General features: G+C 50.5%; 7 protein-coding genes across 7 annotated transcripts; 2 read left to right on the top strand and 5 right to left on the bottom strand.

The window, feature by feature from the left end:
- Positions 1 to 764: 764 nt before the first annotated feature.
- AUEXF2481DRAFT_8376 (uncharacterized protein) lies at positions 765 to 2,980 on the top strand (the record flags this gene model as incomplete). The annotated part of the gene is made up of 3 exons (XM_013484677.1): positions 765 to 881; positions 935 to 1,286; positions 1,344 to 2,980. The coding sequence occupies 3 exons, from the start codon at positions 765 to 767 to the stop codon at positions 2,978 to 2,980; spliced, it is 2,106 nt and encodes a 701-aa protein (XP_013340131.1).
- A 441-nt stretch (positions 2,981 to 3,421) lies between these two features.
- Positions 3,422 to 8,279, bottom strand: AUEXF2481DRAFT_32883 (uncharacterized protein; the record flags this gene model as incomplete). Its single annotated transcript, XM_013484689.1, has 8 exons — positions 3,422 to 4,871; positions 4,988 to 5,394; positions 5,609 to 5,867; positions 5,930 to 6,050; positions 6,114 to 7,630; positions 7,654 to 8,084; positions 8,133 to 8,219; positions 8,277 to 8,279. The coding sequence occupies 8 exons, from the start codon at positions 8,277 to 8,279 to the stop codon at positions 3,422 to 3,424; spliced, it is 4,275 nt and encodes a 1,424-aa protein (XP_013340143.1).
- Positions 8,280 to 8,605: 326 nt separating this feature from the next.
- AUEXF2481DRAFT_460743 (uncharacterized protein) lies at positions 8,606 to 10,962 on the bottom strand. The gene is made up of 2 exons (XM_013484760.1): positions 10,838 to 10,962; positions 8,606 to 10,790 (listed from the first exon to the last, which is right to left on the bottom strand). The coding sequence occupies exon 2, from the start codon at positions 10,755 to 10,757 to the stop codon at positions 8,952 to 8,954; it is 1,806 nt and encodes a 601-aa protein (XP_013340214.1). The 5' UTR covers positions 10,758 to 10,790; positions 10,838 to 10,962; the 3' UTR covers positions 8,606 to 8,951.
- On the bottom strand, positions 10,791 to 11,745 carry AUEXF2481DRAFT_459085 (uncharacterized protein). Its single transcript, XM_013484759.1, has one exon. The coding sequence runs from the start codon at positions 11,543 to 11,545 to the stop codon at positions 10,838 to 10,840; it is 708 nt and encodes a 235-aa protein (XP_013340213.1). The 5' UTR covers positions 11,546 to 11,745; the 3' UTR covers positions 10,791 to 10,837.
- Positions 11,746 to 12,797: 1,052 nt separating this feature from the next.
- On the top strand, positions 12,798 to 13,966 carry AUEXF2481DRAFT_8371 (uncharacterized protein; the record flags this gene model as incomplete). The annotated part of the gene is made up of 2 exons (XM_013484676.1): positions 12,798 to 12,995; positions 13,064 to 13,966. The coding sequence occupies 2 exons, from the start codon at positions 12,798 to 12,800 to the stop codon at positions 13,964 to 13,966; spliced, it is 1,101 nt and encodes a 366-aa protein (XP_013340130.1).
- A 134-nt stretch (positions 13,967 to 14,100) lies between these two features.
- On the bottom strand, positions 14,101 to 15,180 carry AUEXF2481DRAFT_32880 (uncharacterized protein; the record flags this gene model as incomplete). Its single annotated transcript, XM_013484688.1, has 2 exons — positions 14,101 to 14,799; positions 14,866 to 15,180. The coding sequence occupies 2 exons, from the start codon at positions 15,178 to 15,180 to the stop codon at positions 14,101 to 14,103; spliced, it is 1,014 nt and encodes a 337-aa protein (XP_013340142.1).
- An 80-nt stretch (positions 15,181 to 15,260) lies between these two features.
- On the bottom strand, positions 15,261 to 16,791 carry AUEXF2481DRAFT_112047 (uncharacterized protein). The gene is made up of 2 exons (XM_013484758.1): positions 16,267 to 16,791; positions 15,261 to 16,214 (listed from the first exon to the last, which is right to left on the bottom strand). The coding sequence occupies exons 1-2, from the start codon at positions 16,692 to 16,694 to the stop codon at positions 15,497 to 15,499; spliced, it is 1,146 nt and encodes a 381-aa protein (XP_013340212.1). The 5' UTR covers positions 16,695 to 16,791; the 3' UTR covers positions 15,261 to 15,496.
- Between the last annotated feature and the right edge of the window lie 681 nt (positions 16,792 to 17,472).

Below are 17,472 nucleotides of genomic sequence, written 5' to 3'. Positions count from 1 at the left end.
AATTGCCTTTGAATTCTGACCCAACATTCCAATTCACCAATCAATACTCGGAGTAGACCAAGTGTTTTGACCTCGGCTGTGACCTGTCTCATCCGTCTGTCCAGTCCATCTATTCTCCGTACTTCTTGCGAACCACGTTTCCTTCGAATCGCATCGATCCGAGTCCGAGTACTATCGAGCACAGACCCGATTACGTTGGTTGAGTGAGTCGGAACGAGGCCCCTCCACTTCGGCCCGTGGAAAGTGCGACATTGCCGAGTGATTTCCTTTTGCCATCCTTCAGCCTTTTCGCTGGAGATAATCGCCAATCACTCCAACCTCTTCACTCACGTATCCATCAACACCCGACGCGTTTTCGCCTTCTCTCGCGCTCGCCCACTCACATTGCTGTCGCTGCGGCTCTTTTTGTGCTCCTGTGACCGGTCGCTCCACCTGCGTAAGAGAGCGGATCCGATAGCTGTAGACACGTCAACTTCAAAAACTTCGTCTCAGTTGAATAGCACTCGCTCACAGCGTGATTTTCATTTTCACTCTCACTCGGCAAGCATCTAGTCATTCAGAAAGGGCTTTCCTTCGTAGCACTCTCGCCTGATTACTTCCACGTCTACTGCGACTACTGCTTTTGCTCTCTATCATCGACTCAGCAGTCATCAGTCATCAGTCTCTGGTAGCTTTCAGTAGTCCTCGCTTCTTATCACGCGTAGCGCATCATTGGACCGTACTCCCTTCAATTGGAGAGCAGGTACTGTATTAGCACAGTAGACATGGCAAACATTGAGCAGCTCGACGCATTGCTGCAGTCTTTGCAGGCTCTCAAGCCTCCAGGTGCCACCAAAGGAAAGATCTCTGCCGTCACGACTCTTTGCGTGGAAAATGTCCAGGTAATTTCATTCGAGCACACAGCTTTCGCCAACCAACCACTCACCATTCACAGTCCGAATCAGCCATAACGCAGAAGCTCTATAGGCACCTCAAGAGGACGCCAGGAACGCACAAGCTCGGAGTCCTTTATGTTGTAGACTCAGTGACGCGTCAATGGATCGAGAAGGCTCGCCAATTGTCGCAGGATCTAACTGGCAGTGCAGCACCCGAAGGCACCTTTGCTGCAGGCGTGCAAAGAGTCACTGAACTTCTGCCATCTTTGGTGGACGACACTGTGCAGAAGGCGCCATCTGACCACAAGGCAAAGGTAGAGAGTCTCGTTCAGATCTGGGAGCGCGGCAACACCTTCCCAGCCTCGACATTGGCCGAGATCAAGAAGAAGCTGGCCGAACCTGTGCCTCAATGTAAGTTCTGCATGAGTGTAGACTTGTCAAGTTGCTAACCCAAGTCTTTCGCAACAGACGTCGCCTCGATTACTCCTCCTGGCAGCCCTCCGCTCAGCATGCTCGTGTCTCTAGGTCTTAGACAGGCCCCTCCGCCCCCAGCTGCTCCCGCCGTCCAAGCACCATCCGACGCTTCGAGCATCCTCGCTGCTCTTTCCCGACTTCAGCCTATGCCAGCTCAAGCTGTCATCGCTCCTCCGGTACCTCCTGTCTTGCCTGTCCAAGCTCACCCACCAGCTCCACCCCAAGATTTAGCCGCTATCATGGCCGGCGCCACTCGAGGATACCAAGGACAAGCACAACAAGCACCAGCTGCACCCTACGGCTACCCCCCTCCACCTCCTCAGCAGGCTTACGGCCAGCCATATCCTCCGCCGACTCCAATTGCCCACATGCCCCCAGCATACCCACCGCAATACCACACCCCTGCGCCTTACCAACAAGCACCTCCTCAACCACCAACTCCTAGCGCTAATGCAGGCCCTGCTTCCTTCCTACCCCCACACATTCTGAACAACCCTCAAATCTTGCCCAACGTGCTGCAGTTGATCCAAGGACTATCTCAAGAAGGTATTCCGCAAGAACAATGGGGAGCTGTTCTCACCGCACTATACCCACCTCCACAACAAGCGCCACCTGCACAAGATGCCTATCCTTCTCGCTCAGAGGAGCACGGCCATTACAGAGATAGATCCATGGATCGTGCCGGCGGCCGCAACCGCAGTCGCTCACCAGGACCGCCTCGTAACAACAACAGTAACAACAACGTCAACAACAATAACAATGCTGGACGTCGCGCAAGTCCTGTATATGGCACTTACGATGCCTCGGTTGCACAGTCCGCCCAGGACCACGCTGCATCGCAGTCCGATCGTCGTGGAGGCAGAGGTCGTGGCCGTGGCGGTCGCAATGACTATCGCCAGCGCACTCCTCCTTCTGCTCGCACACCTCAATCGGACGACACCCTCGTCCCTCGCAACATCAACCCTAAATGGACCGACATGGATAATAGCATGCCTCCCGGCCACATCAAAGTCCTCAGCAGAACTCTCTTCGTCGGCGGCGCCAATGGCAATGAAGCTGAACTTCGCGCCATCTTCGGCCGCTACGGCCCTGTCCAGACTTGTATCGCAAACGAAGACAAGCGTCACGCTTTCGTCAAGATGTGCAACCGTCAAGATGCCGTCGCTGCAAAGACCGCCATGGAAACTACCAGAGACCCAGACGTCTTGGCCAAGGCTCGTCAGACTAAATGGGGCGTTGGTTTTGGTCCTCGCGAGTGCTGCGACTACAGCAATGGTGTCAGCGTCATCCCTATCGACACTCTTACAGAGGCCGATCACAAGTGGATGTTGACTGCCGAGTTTGGAGGCACTGGTGGCCGTCCCATCGAAAGCGGTCTCGTGGTCGAAGAACCCGATATCGAGATTGGCGCCGGCGTATCTTCGAAGGCCATGAGCCGTCGTGTCGGCCCCGATGGCGGCAGCAACCGTGGCGGAGGCGGTGGTCGTCGTGGCCGTGGAGGCGGCGGCGGCGGCGGTCGCTTCAACCAGCCCGAGTCTCACGCTCCTCGCCCTGAACCCGTCACCATCGCACCTCCTCCTCCTGTCCCCGGCTTTGGCTTCATGGTCCCTGGAATGCCTCAATTCCGTTAGAAACTCGAGACCTGGAAGCATTTCGCTGCGTTCAATACTTTTCATACATCCTTTCTTATAAGCAAAGCTCTGAGAAGCTGTGGAGGTGGGACCAGCATTACACACTGACGTTGATAATTCATACAAGCAATGGCCTTTTTTTTGGCGACCGTACATTCAAGAAAAGCATTGGTTAGCATAGTCCTCGATAGTGATCAATCAATAATTTAACACAGAAAACCCATCTTCTTCCCACTCTGCTTGGTGTGTTTACTTCTGTGACAAAAGGATCATCAACTATCGAGCAAAGGCAAACCTCGGCTCTTCAACGTAATACTTGTTTCATTCTGGTCATGGAAAGGAAAGTATAACATTAGTGTCAACATGTATGGCTCGCGCTCTAAAAACCAAAGGAGTCTTCATCTTATCTCACTCACGACCATGCTTGTCCGATATGCCAACTCACAGAGGCACCCCGAGCTCCTTCTCGAAACCGATCGTAGTACCACGAAGGACTGTGTAAGTTTCCACGACAAGCTTCTTGTATGATTTGGACAAGGGATCACTCCCCTTCTTCGAAGCGTGGATCGATAGATGCAGCAGAGCCCACACGACATCGAGGTCCGGAATCGCGTTTTCGCTGGCCATCTGAACTTCTCGGTCGTCAGAAGAGAGGATGTAACCATAATCGCGAATGAGCTGTTTCGCGTTCTCAGCCACCAGGTCATGCTTCTCCATCGCATGATAGACCCACATGAGTTCTTCGTGATGTTGTGTCAACCCCAGACGAGGGAGCTTTTCGTGATCTGGGTACAAAGGCATGATGGCGTCGATCGCCTGTTGAGCTTGTTTGATGATCTCGGGGATTGGTGTTGCGTTGGTCTTGTATTCAATCCAAGTGTTCATAGCGTCCTTCAACTTCTTGTGCATCTCTGAGCCTGGGATGATATGTTCTTCACATGTGCACTTCTTGCATCCACATCTGAAGCCCCAGTCCCTCTGAGACTCCTCTTGCTGTTCTGATGAAAATGCCGAAATACCACTATAGGCCAGCGCAATCTCAGATCCTCGCGAGATATTTGTTCCAGCCCTGACCAACATCATGTCACCAATGAAGCTTCTGTAAGAGTTGGCGAGGCAGGAATGGTTGATGTGAGAGGCTTGATACCAAAGACCAAAGTGTTTCTCACAATCGACGTCGAACTTGTCGCGAGGCTCTGCAAAATCAAACATGTTGTGCTGTAGGATTGAGTTGACTCTGAAGATATCCACTGCTGGTAGTCCATCAACGATGTGAAGCGATTTCAGATCCTCGAAGCAGTCGTCGCTGCATAAATTCAGGATCCGGGAAAGAGATGGATTGCTGAATACTTTCTGGACCACATTGTTGAGTAGCGAGGTGTACGAATCACCATATGCACGGTTGTTGTGCAAGTCCAACAAGCCTCCCGGCTTGATGTCTCCAGAATGTTCATCAGTGGCAAAGGCCTTTTCGCAAAGCACGACCTCGCCACGCGGGATGTCTTCAGTAGCAAACAAGCCACGCCCTGAGATCTTAGAAGAACGAATCTCGGTCCGCTTGAGGAAGTTGCCATAGTTAGGGGGAGATTCTCCAGCCGACCCAAACATCGCGCCAAAGTCATATATTCCGGTCTGTTGTTCCAACAGACGTGCTCCCGCATGTCCCAGCTGACGGGTGGCCTGATTGAATGATGGCATAATTTCAAGTACGCGACAGAAAAACTTCTGGGCAGTGGTAAACTCACCGAGGTGACATGAAGCGAGTCCAGCCTGATACAAACTCCGTAAATCTGACTCCAAAGCGTCCTTTGTATCGGATTCAGAGAGTGACTCTAGCGCGTCGTTTCTCGCCATGTCGTAATAGCCAGCATACAGCGCTGCTGTAGAGCGCCTAAAGTGAAAATCTTTCTTGGGCCTTTATCTGTTGTAGCGATCTCAGACAGACCGCGTCCGTAACTAATTAGGCAATTAGCTGGGGTCTGTCAGAATGGACGAGTATAGTCATACCTTCTGATTGCTTCTGAGTATTGCTTCTTCTCCATCAGCGCATCGCCCTCTGACCTCCATCTGAGCGCGGAGCGACCACTTGCCAATTGCCAACCGTGAGGTATCGAAGTATGATCACAGTCAAGAAGCACCAGGTTTGACGGATGGTAGACGCTGACACGGTTGACGGCGTTTGAGACATCGAAGAAAGGCTCCTTGATCGAGAACACGCGGCCTATTGCTAGGATCGTGGCGTCGCAGCCTGGGCCAGTGAACGATACGAGGAAATCTTCGACATCTCCGGTCTCGTCCTCTATAGCATTGCTCGTGGGATCGGCAGGACTGAGCCTGCGTGGATGGCCGATGGTTCGCACCAGTAGTATAGAATCGGTGTGGTGTGTCTGAGCCTTGAGATCCTTCAAGTAAATCTTCGACGATGTCAGCTAGCCATACGAATGCATAGTCAAAGTCGACACTTACTTTCTCCAACTCTGTATGTGGACGGAGACAAGGCGGTTACGGATTGTCGAGGACGCGGGAGAATTGCATCTTTCTGAACGCCTCGATGATCGCATTCTGGTTCTGAAAACACAAATTAGCCTTGTGCCAACAGGCAAGGATAGAATGGAGTGAGTCACTTACACCAGCGGGATAGAATGCTATCAAGTCGTCTCTGTCATGCGACGTTTCTTGCGGTTCTCCGAGTCTTGATCTGGCAGTCTGGCTCGAAGCAAGGAATTTGTCCATGATCAAGAGGTGCGGTTGACGGATGTCGATGCGCGCCGTAAGATGTGACAAATGGAAGAAGTATGCAGGAGGGTGCGAACTGCTCAGAACGCAAAAGATAGCTGAGGAAGTTACGACTGGTTGCGCGTCTGGCGGTGTTGGATGGTAGTTGCACCTGCGCGAGGAAACGCACTTGACATTCACTTGCTCCAGACTACATTTTCGATAATTGACTACCGTTGACCTTCACTCCCGTCACTTCTCCCATTATGAGCTGAGGCCAGGCACGATGAATCCAGGATTGATTGGCCGTCGCGTGAGACCGTTCTGTCGGGGTCTTCCACCTTTAGTCCGGGTTCTTGATACCGGTATAGTACTGTGCCAGCCCCCGACAGAGAATTGCACTAATTGTCCAGTCCACCGTAAGCTACATCCCAGCCATTAGATGTGCCATTGATGACGAGATACATCTTTTTGGCCAATGACAGATACTGTTCAGCAAGCTCCCGAGGGGTTTCTTGCTTCGCGAGTAGATAAAGCGCGTCCACCACTGCCTTCGTTGGCAAGCCATGCGTGTAGTCTATCTGGATTTGTGATCCGTCTGAAGAAATGTTGTAGCCACTCTCCCGTATGATTCCCAAAGCATGCTCCTGTGATTTTTCGTAACAACCAAGACGTTCGTTGGCAAACATGAGAACCCCTTGCAACTCTCGAAGGGCGATCCGAGGCATCTTTGGCATGCCGAACAAGCTCTCTGGATAATGTTCTTCAAGCCTCTCTGCCAGATCCTGGGCCTTTCGGATTGTGTTCTGCAGCTGGGCAGGGTCGTATTCATCTTTCCGTAGTCTGTGGGATCTGACTTCATCAAAGATTTGCTTCCAGTTCACATCGCAGGCCGTCTCGCTAGCACATAGCGAGCAATCACAGTCGAAGAACCATGTTCGCTTCAGCTCAGCATTGCGATTTGGTTCACCAACGCTTGGTGTGAGATAGGATGTGGTGATCTCCGTGCCCTTAGATATATCTTGGTTTGCTCTCACAATCATAATATCGCCGGTCATACTCCTACTAGAGTTGTTGATACAGCCATGGTTAACGTATGACGCGTGTTTATAGAGGCCAGCTGACTCTCGCTCTTCGTTGGAAGAGTGTTGATTGGTGCCGTACGGCATATGAGCATGTCCAGCTTCGAAGCTGTATACGTTATGGTCAATGATTTGTAAGACCTGGAAGACATCTAACACGATGTTGCCATCTACATTGAGCGCGACGAAACCGTCGGTGTATGAAGCGCCACCGTAGAGATTGAGTAACTCAGGCGCGAGAGATGGGTTCGCAAAAAGCTTTTGCACTGTTCGAAGCCACAATGCAGCAACCGCTTTTCCACAACCGCCATAATAGTTGTTGTTCTGGACCAAGTTCGGATTGCTTGGAGAAACGGTTGAAGGATGTGAGATAGCGAAGGCCTTCTCGCAGAATATCAGCTCGCCGCAGCTGATATCATCTTTCGCAAACACTCCGCGTCCGCGGTCTGTCGACTCTCGAATCTCAGTCTTGTTGATAAAGTTAGCGTGATCAGCCAGTGTTTGCTGTTCTAGCATTGCTGTAAAATCAAACGCTCCGATACTCTCTTCTCGTAGTCGCTCTCTGGTTTTGCGGAGATACTTGGCGCTTTGTATATCAGCTGGACAGACCGAAAGCACGCGTTGAAAGAAACCATCAGCTAACGCGAATTGGCGTAGTTGATAAGCAGCGCTACCTGCAACATACAAAGCCTGTTGATAGTCCGAATGTGACACATCCAAAACAGACAGCTTTGCATCTTCCAGCGCTAATTCGTACTGCCCTGCGTGCATCGCTGCATTGGCACGACTATAACAAAGTGCTTGTCGCAGGTCGATTTCGTCTTTGGGAAGCTGCCTCAGACCACGAGTGTACCTGGAAACCGTGTCAGCTCATACGCGTCTGTGGATAGACTATAACCATACCAATCGATCGCCTCTGTGTATTCGCCCCTGCCTGAAGCAGTGTCGCCTTCAGTCCGTGGCATCCGGCTGTTTGACGAAACAAGGGCATCCCGGAATATCTTGGGATACATATAGTGCTCTGGCTTGAGGACCACAATATTGGACGGTTGTATGACTCTGATCACCTTTCTACCATGATTCATCGCACAGAGCGGTTCTTTGATTGCAAGTACGGTGCCTTGCTTCAGTATAGCGAGTGGAGGTGAAGTAGTAGGAAAGAAGATCTCCATGTGGCTCACGTCACTCGTGACATCCTCAACCACATTCATGATTGGGAAGAGAGCTCCCAGTTGCAATGGTTTCTCTACAGCACGAACAATGATAACGGCGCCAACATTTCGTGAGCGGAGTGTGCTGAGACGCGTCTTGTATATGTCAGAAATTGTTTTCGATCAGACGTTGATGTGACCTACCTTTTTCAGATGTTCAAGCATCTCAACACATGGTGGGTGTACGCTATCACGGTCTCTCGCGTGCCATACCGTGTGAGTTTCAGTGGCCTATACACGCGCACCATTTAGCGTCCGTAAATCAATCTGATACTATGGGCAACAAACCATCTCGGCATGTTCTTGAATGACTTCATTCCTCTTCTCCGCTATGCGCTCTTGATTGAGCCTCATCTCGGGTTTAATAAATATTGTTGTTTTGGTGTGTAACTGTACGAGGAGTGGTTAGATTGAACGCTCTTGAAAACCCGTGCGCCTACAGAGCCTCGCAGCCGCACATGATTTGGTTTCATTCCAAACATGCCGTCAACGTGTATCATATTGGAGCTGTGTGCACATCATCCCTCCCACGAAGTCGAGTCAGGATATAGCGGCCGGGCTTCGTGAGCACAGCTCAATTGGCTACTTTAACGCATCGCGGAGGGGAAAGCATATTAGCTTACATTGAATTTGGGAAACACTGAAGTCGGTCCATTTAGTTGATGTTATGATGTTTATCCAAGAGGATGAGAAGATGAGTTACACAACGACGGCTGACACAGGCTGCCATCCAGTCGCAAAGTCCTGGCGGCCCCACTTTCGTTGTCGATGGTGACCCTGACTTCAACCCTCCACCTGCGCGAGCAGATGAGCGGTTACATGAGCAGCAAATCCACGAAAACACTGCGGCTTGAATGACCGCTCTTGTCACCAAGAACCGAGAATATCCTCTGGAAAGACTCAAGCAATGAATGTATCCACTAGACAGCTTCGTCACGTACCACTAACCCTCACGCTCCCCTCTCATCGTTTCTTGGCAAGGCTTCCAGATGATGCATGCGATACAATATACCTACCGCCAGGCAAATCACCGCCATCGTCTCTCGCATCATAGCCTAGACTTTGCATCCAGAAATCGCGAGACATAAGTTCAGCCTCAAGTCTGCGGACGACAATACCAAGCCGTTTCTCCTGAAGGCTTTCTGAGTGGGTTATCAGATCTTCCTCGGACTGAGACAGGTAGTATTTTGGGATAGAAGTGGTGGCCTTCAGAATACTGATTTCCCTGTCAGGCAGAATGGGACGTCCCATCCAGAAGTCTGGCAGTGGATCCTGCTGTGTGCCAAACCATCCGAGCTGATCACCATCGAATCGAGCTCCTTGTCTCTGAAGCGTCTCACGGTGTTTCTCGTCAAATATACGCTGTGCCAGGGGATGACTGGCAGGAAGGTAATAATGGAGATCGTGATCATCAAAGCTTCTCTTTCTGGCACTACTGTTGTTGATCGGCTGCCTAGAGTCCGTTGAGTTTGTGATGTTATTGTTGGCACGGAGTCGTTTCAAAGCATCATTCCGCATGCGAGGTCCAGTTTTGGCTTCGATCATACCGCATCTAAGACAATCGTATAAGCAGCAGCCAAGACCTTCAGGCTTACTCGGGTCAGGACCGTCGCATCGTCCGAGTTCTGCTACTAAGTTTCCTCCATGTTGACCAGACATGCAATGGTCTCCCGGGGCGCTTTCGTCATCGCTAGACGATATAGATATAGCATCAGGAATACTCTCATCACGATTGGCGCCAGGCTGAAGTCGAGCTTTGCATCCGATACAGGCGTGAACGATATAGCATTTCCCGCTGTTGCATTTTCCTGTGTGATCGCGGGCGACTGCGTCGTCAAGGAATTGCATTTCGTCGCGACAGCTTGGACATCCATGCGGATTGGAGCATAGCCCTGATGACTCACCACCACAATCAATGTCTGGTCCGTCTGATAGAATCTTGAGGGAGTCCCCAAAGAGACTGGTGCCGCGCAAAGAACAACCGGTCCCTAGGCATTTCCCATCGCCGAGCAATTGCTTGATGGCGATCCATTCGCAGGCATAGGGTAATGTGTTCTGCAACTTCTGGCCGAGCTTGCGAATGTGTGCGTTATGTACAGATCTCCTCATCTCGTCCAACGAGAGTTTTGCCTCTTCCATATCGCCAGCCTCATTGACAGGGTCGTAGGGCCCTTGAAGATGTTCTGGAAGACTGGTAGGTACGATGGCGTTTCGTATGTATGTCTCGCACCGAAAACATTCGTGTAAATCACCACATGACCCATCGGAGCAGCTGTCTTGCTTGCGACGATGCCATTGCTCTTCGATGTCCTGTAGCTTCTTGCGACAATTGGCACAACCAAGCATGTCTTGGCAGCTTTGATCGCGACACTTCGAGCGCACGCCATAGGTATGATTCATCGACTCCCAAAGTGTGCCACTGCCGCAGTGAGAACAAGTGCGCTCTAGACAGCCGCCTCCCCTCAGTTTCTGGACGTTGATAATTACTCGCTCACTATACGGGCCCGCCAGTAATTTCTTTGCATTTTTGCGTATGTTGTCGTCGTGGACAAATTTGCGTAGTATATCCAGAAACGCCGTGGGATCCGGGTCTTCCATGGCTCCCGTGACGTGTTTGGGTAGGGGCGGATCGTCGCTTCGGGAGAGGGCATCGCTTTCGAGAAGTTTCACCACCAGCAGAGCTTTGGTGCCTTGGTATGGAAGCTTTCGAGCTTTGAGTAAGGCTATAAGCTCCTTCTTCGACATCTTGTCGTAGGGATTCGGTTCCATATCGTAATTTCACGGTCGATAGCAGTCGGCAGGCTACCATGGTCAGTATTGTCAGTTGTATGTGGGCAGGAGAAGCATACCTAGGAAACCTGTAGACGCTTAAGCGTGCGGAGGAGCGAAGGATGGATTGAACAGCAGAGACGAGTAGCAGAATCGTCACGCGAAATGCAGTTCAAAAGACAGGCAGAGAGAAACACAGAGCGCCACGAACCGATTTTGTTTCCGTAAAGACGTGTGGACAATGCTCGATTAATTGCCACGGTAACCAGCTCTAGCGTTGTGTCGCTCGCGGCCTTAGACAGCTTGAGCACAAGGGAAGGGTCGGCTGGGCGATGGCAAGGTTCGGCTGTTGCTGTGTGAAGCTCATCGGGGGACAAAGTCTCGGCAGGCTGCTTCAGTACTCGAGACTTTGCAGTGACCATGTTGGGGGAACGAAAGAACAAGAAGTTCAGGGGAGTTGAGACCTGAAACTGTGTAGGCAATGGCCAGAAGTGAAAAGTAAGAGTGTTGGGATCTTCTTGCGGCGGCAAGTGGCGAGAGATGAGAAGGAATGCCTGTTCCAGACGCCTGCGGAGAGCACGCATGTAGCATATGCTCAGCATGTGCTCAGCATGTGCTGATATTGCTTCTGGGCTGGAAGCATGTACCAGGACTGACATGATAGAAATGGTACGTTCGACCAGGCCAAGGCTCTGAAGACTTGTCCAGATGCCTAATACCACTATGAATGTCAAGGTGTGAGACAAGAGCATAATCAGTTTACAACCTATTGTGAAGGCATTTGGCATCCCTAGAATAGAGGTCGTGGAGTAGTGCAGTCAAGACCAAAGGGTTCCAAGCACATGAAGTTGGATTATAAGAGCATTGACACGGCGAGATGTACTCCAACAGATATTCGATGGATATGCGGCGAACATTTTATGAACATGTGACAAGCACTTGGGAAGTGCTTGAAAAATGTCCAACCATTGTTAAATCATGGTTCAAACATGGTTAGATATCATCGCAGGATGTGGCCGGCGATTGCGGAAAGGCGGGTAGTCTTGGCATTGTGTACCACATGAACCCTAACTCTTGTCCATCATCCTTGCCTTCTGTATATTTCACCATTCTATGATCTCTGATAAATCCGGGCGTTGACGAGTCATACTTTGTGTCTATACCCTTCCTCTTCAATATGGCAGCAATCAAGAATGAATCGGAAAAGGTGGGCTCTCAATTTTCCGGAACAGTTGAGTCTAAGGCAACAACAAAAGAGTATATCATCAATTCAAAGATAAGCTTCCACTGTACTTGGCTAAATCGCAAAACAGTCCAACTTCTGCAACCAAGCTCACGACAGGAGAACCCACGAACAAGCGCCAAAACCACAATGTGAGTCTCAAGAGGCATACAGAGCAAGTTAACACGATTCCGATTCACGATTCAGCCTCCTCCAAAACACCATCGCACCGACTCCATCCCCCGGGCGGTCGCCTTCGTACTGCAGTTCCGCTGCGGCGACGAGATAGGTTCTATTTGATGATCATATAGAGCGATCATCAATTGGCGCTCTGGCCGAGTGGTTAAGGCGTTTGACTCGAATATTATCCGATATCAAATCCATTCGTGGGCGCAGGTTCGAGTCCTGCGGGCGTCGTCATCCTTTTGTTAGCCACACACGATGAACATGCTCTCTGCTTTGGATTTGGTGATGAGCAAAGAAATGGAGGTAAAGTTGTGAAGGATTGAGGAACTTTTGCCAAGGTTTTGCGAAGGGAGAGGGCGCATTGGTCTCGGAGTGCGACAATCAGCGTGTGATGAATTCGACTGACCGGCCTCTTGAATGGCCTTTACTCTCAAAGCTGCTTCTCAAAAGATCAAATCGTTGATTGACAAGACGGTGGTGGGAATGGTGGTTGATGGTTGCGCAGAAAGTCATGGAGCATCTCACGAGTGACGAGGTGTATTCCAGAAGCCAGTCGCCGAACCTCGGCATCTTCGGATTCCCTAAATATTTCTTAGGCCATTCGAGTGTCCACCTGACACAAGAGCAACATCATGTCGGCAGCACAGCGCATGCCTGTCCTTGGAGGGACTCTTGCCATTGGAGTGACTGGCGCTGCAATGGCTGCTATACCTTCATTCCGGGAGGCTGTTACTAGATCCTTGGGCATCTCGGCCCCTGGTGGTGTCTGGCGCATTCTGGCCATCTTCTTTGCGCTGCTGAGCATCAAGAGTCTGCCCTTTGTATGGCATGTGAGTAGGACCGTCCAAATCATGGCCATGAATGAGAAGTAGTACTCTTGCTGACTTTCTATCAACAGTTCCGCGTCTTCAAGAACCTCATCTGGCACCTTTACATGCAACCGAAACTCCTCACCAAGGCCCAATTATTCAAGCCCATCATCACGACTTCGCACAACTCAATCTCCGAATGCGATTACAACTTCCACAAGTCGAACTCGACTTACTTTATGGACCTCGACGTCAGCCGCGCCGCCTTTGTCGGAGTCTTGCTCAAGAAGTCCCTCGCGCGTTTGAACGGTGGAGACCTCACTGGCCTGCCTGAAGAAGCAAAGACGGTCAAGGGAACATATATCGTCGCTCTCGGCGGCGTGAGTTGTACCTTCAGAAAAGAGATCAAGCCTCTCGAGCGCTTTGAAGTCTGGACACGCCTTCTCTCCTGGGACGACAAGTGGATCTATATCGTCAGCCACATCGTAAAGCGCGGCGCAAAGAAACCTTCCAACTACTTCTTGCAATCTTGGAGAAATGGAAAGAGTGGGACCAAGAAGCCTTCCAAGGCAGACAAAGAGGACAAGATCAAGAGCATCTATGCCACCAGTTTGGCAAAGTATGTCGTCAAGAAGGGCAGATTGACGATAGCACCGGAAATCGTCCTTAGAAGATCAGACCTCTTGCCCGAGAGACCCGCCAACCAACCCGCCGTGCCTGCCGTCTCAGACACACCCACCTCTGAGGGTGAGAAGCCATACATGTCCAGCCCGGAAAACCTGGTTGCCCAAGTCATGGGACAATTACGCGCCGAGAGCATGTTTGAGGACAAGAAGGCTACAAAGGAGGGAGAGATGTCATACAGAGAAGTCGAAGCGCAAAGACTGCGTGGTTTGGAGATTGCTCAGCACTTTGATGGACTTACTGCGCTGCATGGCGAATGGAATCTCGATGATGAGGTTATTGGCGAGTATGGTGATTTCTTCTGGTGATTCTAGGGTCTAGACAATATAGAAGATAGAAAAGACTACAACTGTTAATATACGACTCTCACTATTATTCCTCCGACTGGGGAGCACTCTTTCTTCTGTGTGACTCCTCCCCATGATGTGTCTCACAAGTTAGACTAATTTGCGAATATTGAAGGTCTCTCTCGCCAACGATAGCCTTCTTCTTCCACGCCCTCGATGAATTGCCGTGGCATTTTACCATCCATCAACAGAGCACTAGCATCCAAGTATTTGCTCGAGAACAACGTCCACAATACCTTGTCCCTCTTGTCTGTAGAGGAAGGTCGAGGATAATACGGATCGTTCATCCAGAAGCCATCGACCAATAGCTTCAGTCCAGCCTTATCCTCATTGAACTTCCGACATTGGTTGAAGTCCAGTAGCCATATTGAAGCCGAGTGGCCTTGATCTTGACTTGATGACAGATCTTGTCGAGAGCTTCCGAGTATAAATTCGACATCGTTTGCATCGATGTTGGCGCTCCAGTGCATAAGTGCTAATGCTTCTGCGATTGCTTCGACGTACATCGGGACAGGAAGATTGAGACGTTCCATCTCATCGACATGAAGGGGAAAGTTGCGAAGAGTCATGTTTTCCACGCTTGACTTGCTTCTATCCACTCCACGACGGCCAAGATATAGGCGCACCAAACAGTTGTTGTTCTCGGGCATATTCAGACAAGCTGCTCGCTGTATCTTTGTAGATTTGGGATACACTGACCGCAACAGCATCTCCGGTATAGGCGCTTGAAGAGGGAGAATGCGTTCGGAGAATAAATCATAGTTGTAGACTGAGTCGTACTCGATCTCTCTGGTCTCAGGATGTCTTACCCAAAAGCCGAGTCCATTGTCATCATGAGGTGGACGCGAAAGATTTTATACCTCAGGGGTACTGATATTGTGACCCAGACTGCTAGGAGCATCTCTCCAGGCCTCGACGACTGCAGTGTGGCAGTGGTAGTCTCTTCGCAGTTCGACTATCTTCTCAGGCAGGTTGGGTGTCTTCTTGACCTTGGTCGTATCGTTGATGTGCACTTCACCGCATTGTCCTTTGCCGATTTGGGTGCCGTTCAGGGCCGGCTGCGTAGAATTTTCGGAAATGGGCAGGGTTGCTTTGGTTGATAGCATTCGGCAAAGTAAAGAATCGGGGTGTACTTTATCTAGTTCTTCTTTGGTGAAAGGGTAAATAGAGGCCATGTTGATTTGGTGCTTTGTGGTTGGGCACATTCTTTGTTGGTATGTCAATATATTATTCACAAATGGAAATGGAAAAGGTTATGGGGAGATGTGATCTAGGCAGCCGTGAAGCTTGATGACTCTTTCAAGCTTCGAATGACACCTATTCTGTTTGGAAGCTTGCATCAGCGCTGGTTTGGAGAAGCTGAGCTTGATTGAGGGCGTTGGAGCAAAACTCGACCTGTGTACACAATTTGCTCTCGGCGAAGTCACATAGAGCGCACTCATCGTTGTACTGAGCAATCGCCACCACATCGCAAAGCGCGGGTGAGTAACATCACCATAGCTCCCAAACAACATCCGGCACAACCAGTCTCATGATCTTCCAATGTCTCTTGGCAGATTCGACCTGCTTCTTTTCGAATTCACTGAGTTTATCGACCGTCAAAGTCTGTTCCGTCTCTTCTTGGAGTTCTTCCTCGGTCGGGAACTGTAACTCGAGCTTCTCCTTTGGGACAAGATAGTGTTTACGCGATACCGTGCCCAGATAATCAGCTTCGACGGGTGTTCGGAACTCCAATCTGCCGTCGGCAGCATTCTTGCAGAAAATGACCATGTTGAGGAAATCTGTCTGACCCGTCTCTGAGGATGACTCAGAGTCACGGAACATACGGCACTGACGGTCGAAAGCGAGGTTGATGGTGTTGACTATTTGCTTTGTCGAGGAGTCGTCAAGGTCACCAGCGTAATTAACAGCAATGACGCCGTCAGGTTTCAGGAGAGAGCGCAGATTGCCCAGGAAGTTGTCGGTAAATAAGGGAAGGGGTTCTGCACCGCCAGTGAAGACATCGTGGATGATATAGTCGTATTGCGTGGTAGCGTTCGTCGACTCGGTCTGGACCCAGTTTACAGCATCCTCCAAAACCGCAGTGTGGTCACTGGGCAGATCGAAATACTTGGTAGCATACTCATGAACCTTGGCGTCAAGTTCCACAATGGTTGTGTTGATCCCGTGGGCGATGAGAGCTTTAGGCGCAGTGCCTATGCCGAGTCCTCTAGAAAACAAAGTCAGTGACCGTTGTAAGCATCGCGAAACGTTGATCTTACACTACAAGCGCACTCTTCTCGTTATCTGGAGTAGCACTACGAGGAGTCTCAACCAGACGTACGGCTTCCAGAATCTCAAAGACTGAATAGATGGGCTCAGGCGTGGTGATGCCTTGTCTTCTTCTCTCTTCCGTGACCAGCCACTCTCCGCCCAACAACGAGTGGTCGCATCTGAGAACACGATACCCGGCGTTCAGGTTCTCTAACACCGATATGTAACCAGTGTTCGACTCTGCGCGCTCTAGCAGATTCCACTGATCTGTCTGCAAGGTCGAGTTGGCCAGTGCGTCGGTGTGTGGTGACACAAAATGAGGATTGAGCCACATGGTGTGGATCATGGCAGGTATGGCAAGCAGGCTCAATTTTGACGGCGACAAGACAGTGAACACTGCGCCCACGATACACTGGAGGGATACTCTAGTAATCATGGCAGAGAACGCAAAGAACTGCGAGATCAGGAAACCAGCCTTTGACCGGACAAGAACGAAGAAGCCATAAGTAGACAGACCAAGGATAGTAGATCCCATAGAGGCATGCAGTTGTTGGTCAATTTTAGCATCTAAGAGAAGGCGAGCTGCAGAGTAAGTGCTCATCAGCAGCAGCGGGTAGTAGGTCAGACCTTCGGTGAGAAGAGGTCCAATCTCTACGCCGAGTTTGCTGCTGTATTTGAAGAGATATGTCTGCATCGAGGGAATACTAGAGGCTAGAATCGGTATGTAGTATTCAATCTTCGCAGGCATGTAGCGTGACAATAAAGTAGTGCGAGTAAGAGCCAACAGGACGATGACAGCAGTCAACTCATGGTGGTAGACAGATGAAGGTATCGATCCATACACAGGAGCTAAGGTAAGTTGTGACAAGGGCGAGTATATGGCAGCCAGTTCCAGCATGCACATGGCCCGCAAGACGTAGGTGACAGGGTCTGTTTCGGGCCCTTTGGCCGCGACAATTGGTGATGGAGAATCCTTGGGCGCCATGGTCAAGTGAAATATGTACAGGTGAAAGGAAGTCAAATGTTGATGGAGACCGGCTCCAGACGACCTTCTGAATTATCCTGACTTGTTTCGAGAGTCGAGATGTGTGTGGAATATATGAAGCCCGAGTCATGGTCTTGGTGGAGGAGAAGCACGGCCAATTTGAGTTTGCCCTGACAACGTCGTTTGTTTGCAAAGCACAACAAGTCTGCAAGCCTGCAAGCCATTGCCA

The sequence above is a fragment of the Aureobasidium subglaciale genome, assembly GCF_000721755.1.
Source record: "Aureobasidium subglaciale EXF-2481 unplaced genomic scaffold scaffold_27, whole genome shotgun sequence".
Taxonomy (NCBI): Eukaryota; Fungi; Ascomycota; class Dothideomycetes; order Dothideales; family Saccotheciaceae; genus Aureobasidium; species Aureobasidium subglaciale.
This window is presented reverse-complemented; position numbering and strand designations above follow the sequence as displayed.